The 14,317-nt window shown below is 43.4% G+C and overlaps 2 protein-coding genes across 2 annotated transcripts; one reads left to right on the top strand and one right to left on the bottom strand.

Annotated features, from left to right (window-relative positions):
• Nucleotides 1–2,007: 2,007 nt before the first annotated feature.
• On the top strand, nt 2,008–10,048 carry gemin4 (gem (nuclear organelle) associated protein 4). Its single transcript, XM_034113268.1, has 6 exons — nt 2,008–2,537; nt 3,199–5,256; nt 6,431–6,578; nt 7,110–7,380; nt 8,394–9,050; nt 9,729–10,048. The coding sequence occupies exons 1-6, from the start codon at nt 2,519–2,521 to the stop codon at nt 9,948–9,950; spliced, it is 3,375 nt and encodes a 1,124-aa protein (XP_033969159.1). The 5' UTR covers nt 2,008–2,518; the 3' UTR covers nt 9,951–10,048.
• Nucleotides 10,049–10,636: 588 nt separating this feature from the next.
• On the bottom strand, nt 10,637–13,534 carry LOC117468836 (TLC domain-containing protein 3A-like). Its single transcript, XM_034113156.1, has 5 exons — nt 13,285–13,534; nt 12,750–12,833; nt 12,298–12,517; nt 12,117–12,212; nt 10,637–11,562 (listed from the first exon to the last, which is right to left on the bottom strand). Exons 1-5 carry the CDS (start codon nt 13,404–13,406, stop codon nt 11,245–11,247), a joined length of 840 nt encoding a protein of 279 aa, XP_033969047.1. The 5' UTR covers nt 13,407–13,534; the 3' UTR covers nt 10,637–11,244.
• Nucleotides 13,535–14,317: the final 783 nt, after the last annotated feature.

Below are 14,317 nucleotides of genomic sequence, written 5' to 3'. Positions count from 1 at the left end.
CTTACTAATCTGGTCAAATGGTCCTTGGAGCGAGGGGCGGGGCGAAACTCACGGAAGTGATTTCAAAACAAAAGCACTCGTTTTCTTGGAACGGTGATAATATTATAAACAAGGGGGAAACAAGGTGAATTTAGCGATCACAACGAAAACGGCCAAGACACATATTGAGCCCAGAAAATGAATGTTATTACGGGCTGTAAATATAATAAGCCTGTGTCTAAAATGGATAACTTTTACGGTGTACTTTGTGAGTAATCCTCTGTCAGAGTCCCCTCCATAATGCATGTTTTCTGCTATATTTGATGAGTGATAAAAAGACAATTTTACCATTAGTTCTTAATGATATTGATACTGCTGGACTAAGTAGTCTTACACCTACTACCACAATACAATGAAGTACTTCTAGTGTGTTGTTTAAAAAATCCTCTGTCAATGTCCCCTCCTGAGAACAAAATCAAGCCACTTCTGCTAAGTTTGTTGAGGGAAAAAAATATGTTTGCCATTAGTTCTTCGTGAGATTGACACTGTTGGACTCAGTACTAGTGAAACTACTCCCACAAGTACTATGAAGTACTTTTACTGTGTACTTTTTGAGTAATCCTCTGTCAATGTCCCCTCCTGAGTACAAGAATGTTTCTCTGCTATTTTGAATCAGCGTTAAAACACCTTTCTTCATGAGACTTATATTGTTGGACAGAGTATTTTAAGAGGATATGACATGATATCAGCAATACTTCCAGTCAGTACTCCGGCAGGAGCATTTTTACACCTTGGAAAGTCTTTAGAGACTGGCCTTCAGCAAAGTGACAAACCCCTACTCTTGTTGGCCTCTTATGAATGCTGTCTTTTAAATAGGACTATTTCTCTACTCCTAGTTCATTCCTCGCAGATTCTTCCATCAGTCCCAGTCATCGCATGTCAGTCAATAGAGATTCAAAAAATGTGTCCAATTCAACAAAATGTTTTTTTGTGAGTGAAGGTCAGAGCTAAATTATAGAGTGTTTGATTGTGTAATTACAAGGTGAGAGAAAACAATTCCACATCCTCCTATGAAACGTATTTTATTTCCTTCAGAAGGAAATAAAATACGTTTCATAGGAGGATGTGGAATTGTTTTCTAGGAGTAGAGAAATAGTCCTATTTAAAAGACAGCATTCATAAGAGGCCAACAAGAGTCACAGGGGTTTGTCACTTTGCTGAAGGCCAGTCTCTAAAGACTTTCCAAGGTGTAAAAATGCTCCTGCCGGAGTACTGACTGGAAGTATTGCTGATATCATGTCATATCCTCTTAAAATACTCTGTCCAACAATATAAGTCTCATGAAGAAAGGTGTTTTAACGCTGATTCAAAATAGCAGAGAAACATTCTTGTACTCAGGAGGGGACATTGACAGAGGATTACTCAAAAAGTACACAGTAAAAGTACTTCATAGTACTTGTGGGAGTAGTTTCACTAGTACTGAGTCCAACAGTGTCAATCTCACGAAGAACTAATGGCAAACATATTTTTTTCCCTCAACAAACTTAGCAGAAGTGGCTTGATTTTGTTCTCAGGAGGGGACATTGACAGAGGATTTTTTAAACAACACACTAGAAGTACTTCATTGTATTGTGGTAGTAGGTGTAAGACTACTGAGTCCAGCAGTATCAATATCATTAAGAACTAATGGTAAAATTGTCTTTTTATCACTCATCAAATATAGCAGAAAACATGCATTATGGAGGGGACTCTGACAGAGGATTACTCACAAAGTACACCGTAAAAGTTATCCATTTTAGACACAGGCTTATTATATTTACAGCCCGTAATAACATTCATTTTCTGGGCTCAATATGTGTCTTGGCCGTTTTCGTTGTGATCGCTAAATTCACCTTGTTTCCCCTTGTTTATAATATTATCACCGTTCCAAGAAAACGAGTGCTTTTGTTTTGAAATCACTTCCGTGAGTTCCGCCCCGCCCCTCGCTCCAAGGACCATTTGACGTTTTAGTAAGGTAAAATCATAGGGTAAAATGCAAAAAGCAAAAACGCCTCTCAGACGCTCTTCCGTTTACGTGCTTAATAAAGAAAAACAATTGGACGGTAGATACATGGATTATTTATGTTGAAGACACACATACATCGCTAACGTCCTTATTACAGCTAATTCTGCAATGAGTTATTATTATTTATCAGGTTTCGTTTTTACACCGCGCCACACTTGCAGTACCGGCCTCCTCCTGCGGTGTCGCTGTGAAGATGTCTGAACTCTGCGGGTCCCTCTTCATGTCACCACACGTTGATGTGACCAGCGGAAGCGCTTGATACAAAACTGTTGACATGCTTCTAAAATCGTGTGAAAAACGAATTATGTTAGCAGACTTTATCTGTTTGTTATGCTATACTCCGGTATAATGTGCAGAACTGGTGGTTTTGTGAAATAAATACTGACCGCCTGTTGTGGTACAGCTCATGAATGGGAATTGAAATACCGAACTAAATTAGCACAATAGCTAACCTGCGAACTAACTTCAGCAGTTATGGCATTGATGGACAAAGGTAATGTACACCTTATACACCATATAGACATACACAAATGTATTAAATATTGTAAATGTGACACTGCAGTTTATTCAAAGTCTTTAAAGCTTCACTCATTATCATAATTTGAAACGCAATGTGCAGAAAATAAAGGGAAATACAGTATGTTCTTTCATAAAATTGTCTTACATTTTGCTATTAATAATGCGACATATGCAAAGCCTAATTGCAAACAGTTTAAAAATAAATAAATGGTTAATGCTGTTTTCGCCTGAAAAATATGTTAAGAAATATTTTATCATGTTCTATATTTTGATAGAAGTTATCTTTAACATGTATTGTTCTACATCAGAAATGCAATATTTGAATAATGGATTAGTCAAATTACAGATAATGAAGTAAGGGATAATGTTATTGACCCTATCCCTTTTCTAATAATGCAGCTGCTTTCATTTGTCATTTGATATTAAACTGAATATCTTTGGATAATTAAGAGTAAACGCTAAACAATAATAAAATCCATGCAGCTAGCTTGGGCTCTTATTTGTTGGTCAAACAATGAATTGAGACCAGATTATCTTCCTTCTGGGAGCTAACATCCAGTGTCAGAATTGGATGTGTACTTGTGAAAGATTGTATTTTTTAATTGGTATTGATGCTTGCTTTCTTGTGCTTTCAGATTCTGCGGTTCTTCAGGGTGCTTTCCTCCTGGCTGATAAACTGTCTCTCCCCTCGTCCCTGTCCTCCCTTCAGAAGGCTGACTGGAGCAGGGTGGGCCATCTGGTCCTGGAAGCAGTGAGGGAAATCTGCGGACAGGAAGAACTCGGTGTTCACCTCCCTGCAGCGGCTGTGAGCTGTATAAAGAAATTAGTTTGTGCTGTTTGGCTGAAGGTGTTATGCAGGGAGGCTGTAACGGACGTAGAGCTGTCCTGGAGGGAGAACCCTTTCTTCCCCCTCCAGAACGGCCTCCCCGAAGTCAACTATGTTGTCCTGCTGGAAGTGGTGAGGTCGCTAGCAGCTGCTCCTATATTTGCCCGTTTCCTCTTGCATCTTCCCCAGTCTCAGATCGCTACTGAGCTTGAAAGGTTGGTGCAACACGTGAGGTGCGGCCCCACTAGAGAGGACGATGTTCGATTTCTCCTGGAGGTGTGGTGGGAACTGTGGAAAGGGCAAGATGAGCAGAAAGAGGAAGGAGAGGATAGCATAGAGAAGACGTTTGCCGGACAGTTTGCTCGGCTCTCGTCTAAATCTTCCAGTCTTTCCCCTCAGGCTGCCAAGAGGCTCAAGCTAGACGCTTCAGATCTACCTGCATCGCCGCCAACCGCTGATGTCGTAAACATCCTCCTTCATGCACTTAAAGACATAAAAGATAACATATCTACAACAGATCTCTGCCTCCAGGCTCTTTCCATTGCTCTAGATACTCTGTACACGGCCTTCCTAATAGACGGAGCAGTCGTACTTCCTGCGATAGAGAAGATGCATATCCTGTCAAAAGTGGTCAGCATCAGAGAACAGAATGGCGAGAAACTGACTGCTGAACTTTTAAAGGAGGCTCTGAGAGACCTACATGCGTCTCACACACCATCTCAGTTTGAACCCACCAGGATAAAGCTTGGTGAAGCCTTGAAGATTATAACAGATCTGGCTCAGTTCTGGCAAAGCAATGGGCTCCTGGGCACCTCTGAATCTAGCGGCTCAGCATTTAAACTAGAACAAAGTGTCCAGAGAGTCCTGACGGGTCTACAGGAAGCCGAAGCGCCTGAAACTACGAATGAAATAGACCTTCAGAAGTCTGAGAAAAACATTCTCAGAGGTTTCCTGGAGTCACTATCTTTCCCCGCCGCAGAGAGCACCCCTGAGCTGAACGCCCGGGTAACAGCAGTCATCATCAAACACCGTCTGGACGACTACCAGAACTTCGCAGAGTTATTTGCCAGTGAGAAGAGTTGGGCCGCCCAAGATGAGCTCTGGTTCGACTGCCTGGAGAAGAACCAGGCAGCCTTCCAGCGGCAGGAAACAATGATCAATCTGACCTCCACCATCGTGAGTAAACTCCACAGCGAGAGCTCCAACGTGAGCCAGTGCAGGAAGCTGATGAAAGTGGTTGCGGACATTTTCTCAGCACTTTCACTAGAAGACAAGAACAAAGCATTGGCTGCCATGCTGAGACTGTCCAGCCGGGGCTTCTTTGGCGGCTCCGTCCCCTCCGCGGTGACCGTCGCGTTCGAACAGGAGCTTAACATGGCCTTCAACTGCATCATCCAAGGGAGGGGCGGAGCGTCGGCAGCAGCGTCGCAGGCCAATCTTAACACAGCAGTGTCTTTGGTAGCTCGAGTCGTGTTCCAGAACCCTGAAGCCGCTTTGAGGTCTTGTTGTCATTCCGCTGTGTTCAATAAAGGTGCTTTCACTCTGATGGCCAAGATCCTGCAGCAGCTGCCAGGACTCAGAGGACCGAGGGGAAGAGAGGATGACCTACAAAACGATGAAGACGCAAGCAAAAAGGCAGAAGAAGAAGAAGACACTCAGAGTGGTAGCGCTCTGCTCTGCAGGTGTCTACAGGAGATGACGAAGACCAAATCGTTGTCAGCCAATGAGAGAGAGCAGCTGCTCAAGTTTCTGGGTCTGCTGATGATGCCTGTCATGGCCGCTGAGGGAGAAGAAGAAAGGATGGAAAGCTTTTTGACACCTCAGGAGGTCGTGAACGTCTTCGTCCTGCCTAACCTCTCCACCACAGGTGAGAGTTTTGTCCTATTTATAATGCTTTTAAACAAATCTGTTTTCCAGGCAGGTTTGCAATCATAGTGTAAGAATCTTTTAAAACAATATACTTTTTTGTACATGAATGAGCAAATTCAACAAATCACCTCCCAGCCCCGTCCCCTTTCTTAAACCTCAACATTGACACAAAAAACAACACTTAAGGTGCAAAATGCTCCACATTATTCTCCAATTAGGTGCTAACTCTGAGCGGAGCGCTAACTCTGAGCGGAGCGCTGAGAAGGAAAGTGGGCAAAGAAATAAATAATAATGCCAAAATGCTCGGTACGGCTGCAGAGTTGTATATTCTCTGTGTTTGCCAACACAGTTTACAAACTACACCTTTAAAGGTCCCATGTCATGGCCATTTCTACTGATCATAATTCCATTGTTGAGGTCTACGAGAATAGATTTAAATTGTGCAATTTTCCAAAATCACATTGGTTTCTCATACAGCATCTCTGTATAGTATGTGTAGTAAGCCAAGTAACGGCTTGTTGGAGCTCCTGCCCCCCCCCCCCTCCCTATGAGCCCAGTGTGCTCTGATTGGTCGGGACGTTGCGAGGCTCGTTGCTGCGAGGAGCGGACAGGTTTCCGGGTCGGCGATACAGCGAGAACAAGCGAAACTCATCCTGAGCACACACAAACACTCACAGCCGAAGTAAAAACAATAAGTGTGGCTTGATATTGAGTTAGAAAAAGGTTTATAACGCTGTGAGAATGGGTCTGCGGAGAGCATTTCTCCGCCATCCCAACTTGTCTATTACCAGCGTTCAGGGAGCTCTATGCAAGTCAATGGGGACTCCCTGTTAGTTAGCCAAGGGATCCTGGTGTGTGAGGTGCTCTGCGGATTGGTCCATTTGTTGTTGATTTGGGTATTCACACGTCACAGAACCCAGGAAGAAAACAATGGAAAAAGAGAAATCTCCAACGAGGCGTTCTGGGGCAGCATAGACAGGTCTTTTCTGTGTTAGAGTTTTACTCGCTACAGGGTGTACTTTGAGGGTTTGTGACTCTGCAGACCGTTTACATGCATAAAAACCTTCATAACACACAAGGGGACGGGTAATAACCGGAAAAGCATGACATGGGACCTTTAACACATGTAGTTGTTTGACCCATTGCTAATGTAATCTTTATCTTTCCTCCAGGTCACCGCTGCTTCGACATAGAGCTGAGTCTGCAGCTCCTGCACACGGCTCTGTCTGTGGACGCTCCCGTCTCTCCTCACTGGGTGTTGGGCTGCTCTCCCTTCCCCCTCCTCTATGTCCTCGCCCAGCTGCTAAACCAGACTCTCAGGTTTGTAAGATGCGTGCACTCATTTCAATGGGAGTGCTACAAGGTTTAATTCTTGGACCACTGTTGTTGAGCATATATATATTAATGATAATGGTCATGTACATTCATATTAGCTCTCAGTAATGCTACACAAAGTGGCTCAATGGCTCAGTGACTGTGAAAACGATAGTATATTTCATAGGGATGCGCCGATACATCAGTAAGGGACGCATGCTGCAGGACTTTTGCCCTGTATAGCGAATGTTTTCAGGATCGGTTAATGAAGTCCAACATTCAATGTTCCTAGGTGGCCGTTGTTTATATTTGTGACTTTGTTATACTGCTGCTACTCCTGTTCACTTCCAGAAACACAATACGCTCACTCACTCACTCTCTCTCTCTCGCTCCACACATGCACGCGCGACACAAGTATCCCTATATCATCTTTTTTTAAATCTGAATGTTATGCATGGTTCTTGTTTAAAAAAGACCTAATAACTTAATTGCATTCTATATAATATTTGATTTAGATATATCTCCATCCTCTGCTAGGTGCTGGGAGCAGACACCAGAGGGCGCTGTGCACCGCTGGTCCATGGACACCAAGGAGCTGCTGGAGGCTTTGCTGACCCGGCTGGGGCAGCTGGTGGGGGCAGAGGTGGCAGCGTCCCCCAGCAGCTGGTCCAGAGCTCTGTTCTGGCTCTACCACAAGATGGAGAGACTGGACTGGACCATTCGCTTCCACCTCAAGCCCGTCTGGAGGGATCACTTCAAAAACGAGGTTCCCGCCTCTCTGCTGACTGTGTGTGATCTGCCGGAGCAGGTAAGATGATCTGTCTCTATGTGCATGCCGCTTCACCCAATGACAGCTTGTCTCTATCTTTTCTTGGTCACTCTACGTTAAGGCTTCTGGGACTTTAAAGGGATCTGGTTGACCATACAGTACATGACCTTCTGTGGATATTTCTGTATCCTATTGAGTGGTGCTGAAACAAGTAGTAATAATAATCTAAATTAAATCGGCCTCAGTCCAGTCAGAATTTCAATTTTCTTTTATTATTAATGCTGTACATGCCACAGTTTTCCTGATAAAAAAAAACTGAGATTTATTAATGATTAGCAAAAACATAATACAGCAGCAATAGTGGAAACCAGGAAAACGGCATGTATTGACCCCAAAGGGCAAAAACTACAAAACGTCTCAATCTGGTGAAAAACTACAAAACTGCAATCTAAAAGCAAGGGCTCTGGAGTGAAACCAGATAAGATAGAATGGCCGTTGGATATCAAATGTGGCTTCAATTGGGACATTTGTATCCTCCACGGTCACTGTACTTTAGCTACAGTTTGTTTTTGAGTTATCCTAGAAGCCGAACGTCCAAAATCAGATGTCCACCTACTACATTCAAAATTATATTTATTTGTATTGTAACATTGTTATGCTGCTGGTGATCCCCATTTTTTAAAAAGTAGAATATAATAAAAAATGTTTTAACTGTAAGGGAAAACAATAACTTTTTTTTGTATCCTCATTACGTAATCCTGTTACATGTATCGGTTACTCCCCAAGCCATTGAGGCACAAGGGTTCACACCAATGAGGTTTTGCTTGAATCAAGATCTCCAGTAACATTTGTATTGCAAAAATCTTTAGACAATAAACTGAGTGAACTTTGTTCTTGGAGACTCAGCAGACCAGCTGGCAGAGTCAATATTTAATGGCAGTAACTGCGGTGGCAGCTGAAATGTGACATTTTTACTGCTAAAGGGGATAACATCATTTTGTCAGTTCTGCCATGCTTGACTCCTGCTGATAACATCTGCCTCCCCCCCGTAGGAGTGGTCCGGGGTGGATCTGCCTCAGTACGGACAGGGCACCGGGCTGCTGGCCTGGATGGAGTGCTGCTGTGCGTCAGACTCCCTGAGGACCACCATGCTGTCCCGCCTCTCTCTGGACCAGCGGCGGGCCGACCACGTGGGCATGTTCAGCAAAGGCATGCTGGTGGCCGTGACCCAGACGCTGCCCTGGTGCTCCGTCAGCCAGTGGGGACGGCTGCTGGGGGTCCTGAGGGAGCTCATCACCTCGGCCCGCCTCCACGTCCCCTTCTCGCTGGAGTACGTGGAGTACCTGCCCCTCCTGGACCTGAGGAGGTTCTCCTGCGAGCTGCGCCTGTCCGTCCTCCTGCTCCGGGTCCTGCAGCTGCTCTGTGGGTCCAGCTGCTCTGACTGGCTGTCCGCTGAGGGGTGGGGGCACGTCGGCAGGTTATACTCCCACGCCGTGAGGGAGGTGATGAACTCAGTCAGAGCCAAGCTGCCCCTTCCTGCCTCGGCTCCTCTGACCGTCTCCACGCCTCCTAAAATGTCCAAAGAGCTTCGTCAAGAATCCCTGCTGAAGTCCAAAGAGTCCCACATGGAGGAGGAGGGGGAGACAGCTCCCTGCCAAGAGGTCCTCTTTGTCCTCAGCCAGCTCTTCTGCCATGTGCAGCACATCCAGGTAAGAGTTATCAACACCGCTGCCACTGAGAAGTCTGGATTCTGATTGGCTGGGAGGTTGAGCTAAAGATCACAGAGCTAGGGTTTATGTCTTTTTGGATAAAAGCGTCAACAAATGACATGTAATAATGTAATGTAATAACTGTTAAAGTTACCAAAAGTAACAGTCAATATGTGACCCACTCTATCAAAAATAGTTGGATGTTAAAGCAGCTCATTCTGAGATGATCGTGGATTTATGTTTCCAAACTAGTGGTTGATTTCAAACAAACCCATTTTTGGGTGTCAGAATATGATACTGTTATAGCCATATTCGGACCATACATTTACAGAATATCATATATTTTATATGCACAAAATACATGTTAGTGTTAAATTAAATCCAGTAAAAGGTATGATATTAACCTCTGAAATGTAGTGGAGTACTATAAAGTAGCTTTAGATGGAAATACTAAAGTAGTACAAATATGTCAAAAACAATACCTAAGTATATTTACCTAGTTACTTTCTAATTAACTAATTTATCTGAAGATCAGGATATAATTGGAAAGCTAAGAATCTCCTCTCTTCAACAGTGTAGTAACACTCACTTGTCGATGCGTCTGACTTCTGTGACTGAGTGGTAGGCCTACTCCTGTAATGTTTCTAAATATATATCTCATTGGCCCTCCTCTTCCAGGTGATGATGCCAGGAGGCCAGTGCGAGCCGCTGTTCCTGTGCAGCCTGGAGATCCTCAGCCACTACGAGGCCATCATGGCGGCGTTCCCTCACAGCAGCAGCTCTCTGGAGAGCGACAACACCCGCCACTTCTTCTCCACCATCACTGACAACCTGCAGAGCCAGGAGATGAAGGCGGTGCTGCAGCAGAAGATCGCTCAGCTGGTGTCAGCGGCAGCTTGACACACCGAGCTCCTGTGAAATAATGATGATGTCATACACTGCACTTATGAGGGTGATGGGAAAGGAGTTTGAGAGAATAAAATATATTTCACAGCAAATGTCTTTTTGTGCTGCGCCTCTCTCAAACTGTAAAGGGTTCTTGACAGGGTTCCTACGGTCATTAAAAACCTGGAAAAGTCATGGAAATTCAAAATGCAAATTCCAGGCCCTGGAAAAGTCATGGAAATGTAACTAAAGTTGCATCAAATATAATTTATATTTTATCTAATCGCCGAAATAGTAATACTATAATGATAATAAATACTGTATCGTATAGTAATGAAACGTAAAATGGCATTTAACTGTCGAGGTATTTTGCTGGTGAGAGATGTGAGTTGCTTTAGCGTGTAGAAGCTAGTAAGCCTACTATTTGATTTGTTTCAGACTTTATTTTCCTGTTCCATGTTAAAATAAACCATTTTCAGTGGTATCGCTGAGAAAGAGTCATTTGGTCATGGAAAATTAGGTAAAGGTCATGGAGAAGTCATGGAAAAGTTATTGAAAATCATTGGTGAAAAAGTGTATGAACCCTGTCTTGAACAAGATGTTGAGGCTGCGATGTAACTAATGTTAGATCAACTGTTCTACCTGGCGCTCCCTGTGTTTAGGACAGGTATACATTAGTACTCTCAACCACAGAATTAGCAAAACATATTTTTTATCAAGTAAAGAGTATTTGTTTTATTGGTACAAAAGTATTCTCTGCAAACAGTAAAGCTCCAGTAATAACATATCATTTACGGTAGTTTCTCAAGTACATACAGCAGACAAACAAATCATTTCCAGTTATAAAGCTACATTATGCCGTAGTGCATGATGATTGAACATTGGAGCCAGTCATTGAAAGTCATACATTTAAAGAAAAAAAGTATTATTTTGAGAAAGTGATAATATTCCAGAATAATCTCTAAAGTTACATTTTTAGAAAAATAAAAAGTGGGAAAAGTTGGCAAGTGTTTCGAAAGTAACAGCATTTCAGAAATAGAAATATTATTCATATTATAGAATGTAATGAAAAATAGTAATTAAGTATTACTAACTATCTAATAAGTTATTGCTAGGTATATTTCGAATTCTTCCATTTAACTCAGATCAAATATTACCTTAAATATAAAAGAAGAAAAAAAATGAAGTTCTCAAAATATTACAACATAAATCTCAAACTATTACTTTTTTCCACATGATAGTAACACCTTTTCCAAGAAAGACCACATTCCTGAATATATTAGATTTATAGATCACTTTTCATTCCTCCTTAATGGCTTTGTCCTATCTTTAGCCTCAGTCCGTCTTCCGCCCGGTTCCGTCCCCCCCCCCCTCGGCTCTGTCTCAGGTACAGTCTCTTAGCTTTCCTCAGCAGCAGGATGAACCAGTAGACCTGAGGAGCCAGGATGGCCAGATTACCCACGTTGCAGTGCAGCGGCAGATGGAAGGCCACTCTGTGCAGGGGAACCCCAAACTGCCGGCCGTACATCCAGTACATGAAGGGGAAGAGCAGGATCCGACAGGTGAAGAAGCTCCAGAGGATGATGACGCCGTTGATCCGGTGCAGCCTGGTGTCATCGAGGCCCAGCTGAAGACCAGGGGACAAGAATGAATTCCCTCTGGAAGAGCTGAATAGCTTTTATCTAACACTCTTTACAATTAACATCTCATTCACTACAGATGGTAGCAAGCCAGCGTGCAGGGTGTTGATCTGCGCGTTTGGAGCAATTTGGGGTTCAAGGTCTTGCCCACTTCAACAGGTGGATAGGAGAATAGGAGGGTGAGCGGAAACTCCACCTCCTCCTTTTCTACCTCACACAACTGCCAGTTTTGGCACTAAAGTCGATTCAGTAACGGGAAATGTGCACACAGGGAATGACGCTTCAAAATGTGTGTGCGATACTTAGATGGGGCAAAGTAATTGGTATGGAAGCCCAGTTTCTTTATGATGGATAAAGATAAAGAAATAAAAACAGCGGTTACTAACAAGTGAATAAATAAACTACTAAACATCATCACGCCGAACATTAGCCGCCTTTAGCTTAGCAGTGGTGATGCACAAACATGAGACTATGATCTATAGTTTGATTGCAGCAATACCACTAAATATGGCTAAAATGTTTTGATGTCTTAATAGTTTACCTGGATGAGAATCTTTCCTACAGAGACGAAAGGTGTGCTGAACTCTGTGGTGAACAAGCAGCCGATGAAGAAATCCCCCAGTCCCCTCCTGAAGAACTGCAGATCAGATGAGACACAGGAATCAGTGTTTGTACCAAACTGGTCAAACACACTACGTCAGGGATTCCTCCTGCAGACTCACCAGAGTGATGGGCATAAAAATGAGTAGCAGCACCAGGTGATGGAGGACCAACATCCAGTCCTTACTGAGGAAGGCCTTCACCGTCTGAAGAGAGTGGCCGCTCAATGAGCTGGAATGACCTCTGACCCTCTGAGTGTGGTAGTGGCTCAGATACATGGCGAAGATGTCAAAGGCCATATAGGGAGCTCCGAACAAAACAAACCAGTTGACCAGCCAGTGACTGCATGGTGACACAGAGAGCATCTGCACTTAAATAACAGTGTTATGCAAACCTTAAATCTAACGTAAAAAGACACAGACCAACTTGATTTTGTTTGGCGACAAAAACCCATAGGCCTACTGGTTAAATGATTTTAATTGCAGTAGTGTAAATGATATTAATGGTGATACAAAATGCATTAAAAAAATATATTGAAATCATATTAATATTAATTCAAACATGACTCTCCTACCTGTCAGTGATGACGTCATTGCAGGATGCCACCACTGTGACTCCAGCTGCAGTAGCCAGAAATGCATGGATGGCGGAAACCAGCCTGAAGAAACATTTAAAATAATACATTCTACTTTTTTAGTCTTATGCAGAAAAAAAGAGACAGCAAACACATGGCTTGGGGGAAATTACACGACACATGCGAATTTAATAGATTTCTTGCTTTTTGGCAAAATGCATAGGCCTACATAAGTAACAATGTATTTAGTACTTATTCCTTTCTGAGATTGAATGTGATATCTTCGGCCAATTGTACACACATATGACCGAATCATTGCAAAAGTTCTAACTTGTCATACGGTTCATAACAACATGTGTAGCCTGTGTATTGTAAGAAAATTATGATTATTTTAAATCCGTGCCGAATTCACAAGCTCTTTATATAAACTAATAACAAACAGTTAGTAAATCTCCATAACGCATTTATATTGATAGATAAGCAAGAACTCATTAAATCGGCGCATGTCTTAATGGAGTTCGGTGTGTGTGCTGACCTCTCACTGACGCAAACTACGTCAGCTTCACTCCAGTGTGTGAACGTGTCTCTCAGTCCTTTCCTGAAGCTAAAGAAAAGTCCTGGAAACACGACAGCTCCGCAAAGCAAGGTGGTCAACATGATCTCAGCCGAGTTCTTCCTCTTCCTGTAGCCGCCGACTTCGAATGATTATTCAGGATGGCCCAATCCCAAACCACGCACTACACCCTACCCCTACACACTCGCAGCTCAACGAGGCTCCCTCCTGTCAGATGGAGGGAGTAAATACAGCGGTCTCCAGTCAGCACCGCTGCAGACTCGCTGTTTGAGGGCTTGATAACCCACTCCCCCTCCACACCGCTCCACACTCGTTGGTTTGGAACAGTACTTAATGTGGCGGACCCTCCGCGCGAACGCGCAAACGGAGGGGTAGTGTGTAGGGGTAGAGTGTAGGGCAGGGGTACTCAAACTTTTTTATTAAAGGTCCACTTGTGAACTTTATACAAGGTCAATGGTCCGGATCAATGCCAGTAAAGTCACCCCCCCCCCCCCCCCGGAGCGGAGCAACGAAACTGAAATTAAGAAAATGTTTCTTACGGCGCTCTATGCATGGGGCCCCCATGAGGGGGTTTCCCGACATGTCGTTGCAGTAAATTAAAGGGTGTTTCATGTTGTCGTTGCTGTGGACCTTCTTAATCTACTTTCTTTGGGGCCCCCTTCTGGTCCAAGCACTTGCCTGCCTTGCCTGTCGGCAAACGGCGCCCCTGTAATATACACACACACATTCAATAGAGTGGCGAAGTCCCTCCCACTTACTTCCGGGGTATGGGACCTTATTCCGGAAAAGTTATGCATTGAAGTCAATGGGGAGAGAAAACTTATCTTTCGATCCCGTTTGAATTGTGCCATGAATTACACATATGATGTTTGTCAATCTTAAAAAATCATTTCCATGTCAAAAAAGTCACAGTTTGTCGTAAAACTGTTGAAATATAAGACTATGAAAAATACGTAACTAGAAAGACTACAAATCCCAGAGTCGCGTAAGTGAT

This window comes from Trematomus bernacchii, unplaced genomic scaffold (assembly GCF_902827165.1).
Source record: "Trematomus bernacchii unplaced genomic scaffold, fTreBer1.1, whole genome shotgun sequence".
In the NCBI taxonomy this organism is placed as follows: domain Eukaryota; kingdom Metazoa; phylum Chordata; class Actinopteri; order Perciformes; family Nototheniidae; genus Trematomus; species Trematomus bernacchii.
The sequence above is the reverse complement of the archived record's forward strand: the minus strand, read 5'-3'. Positions and strand labels throughout refer to the sequence as shown.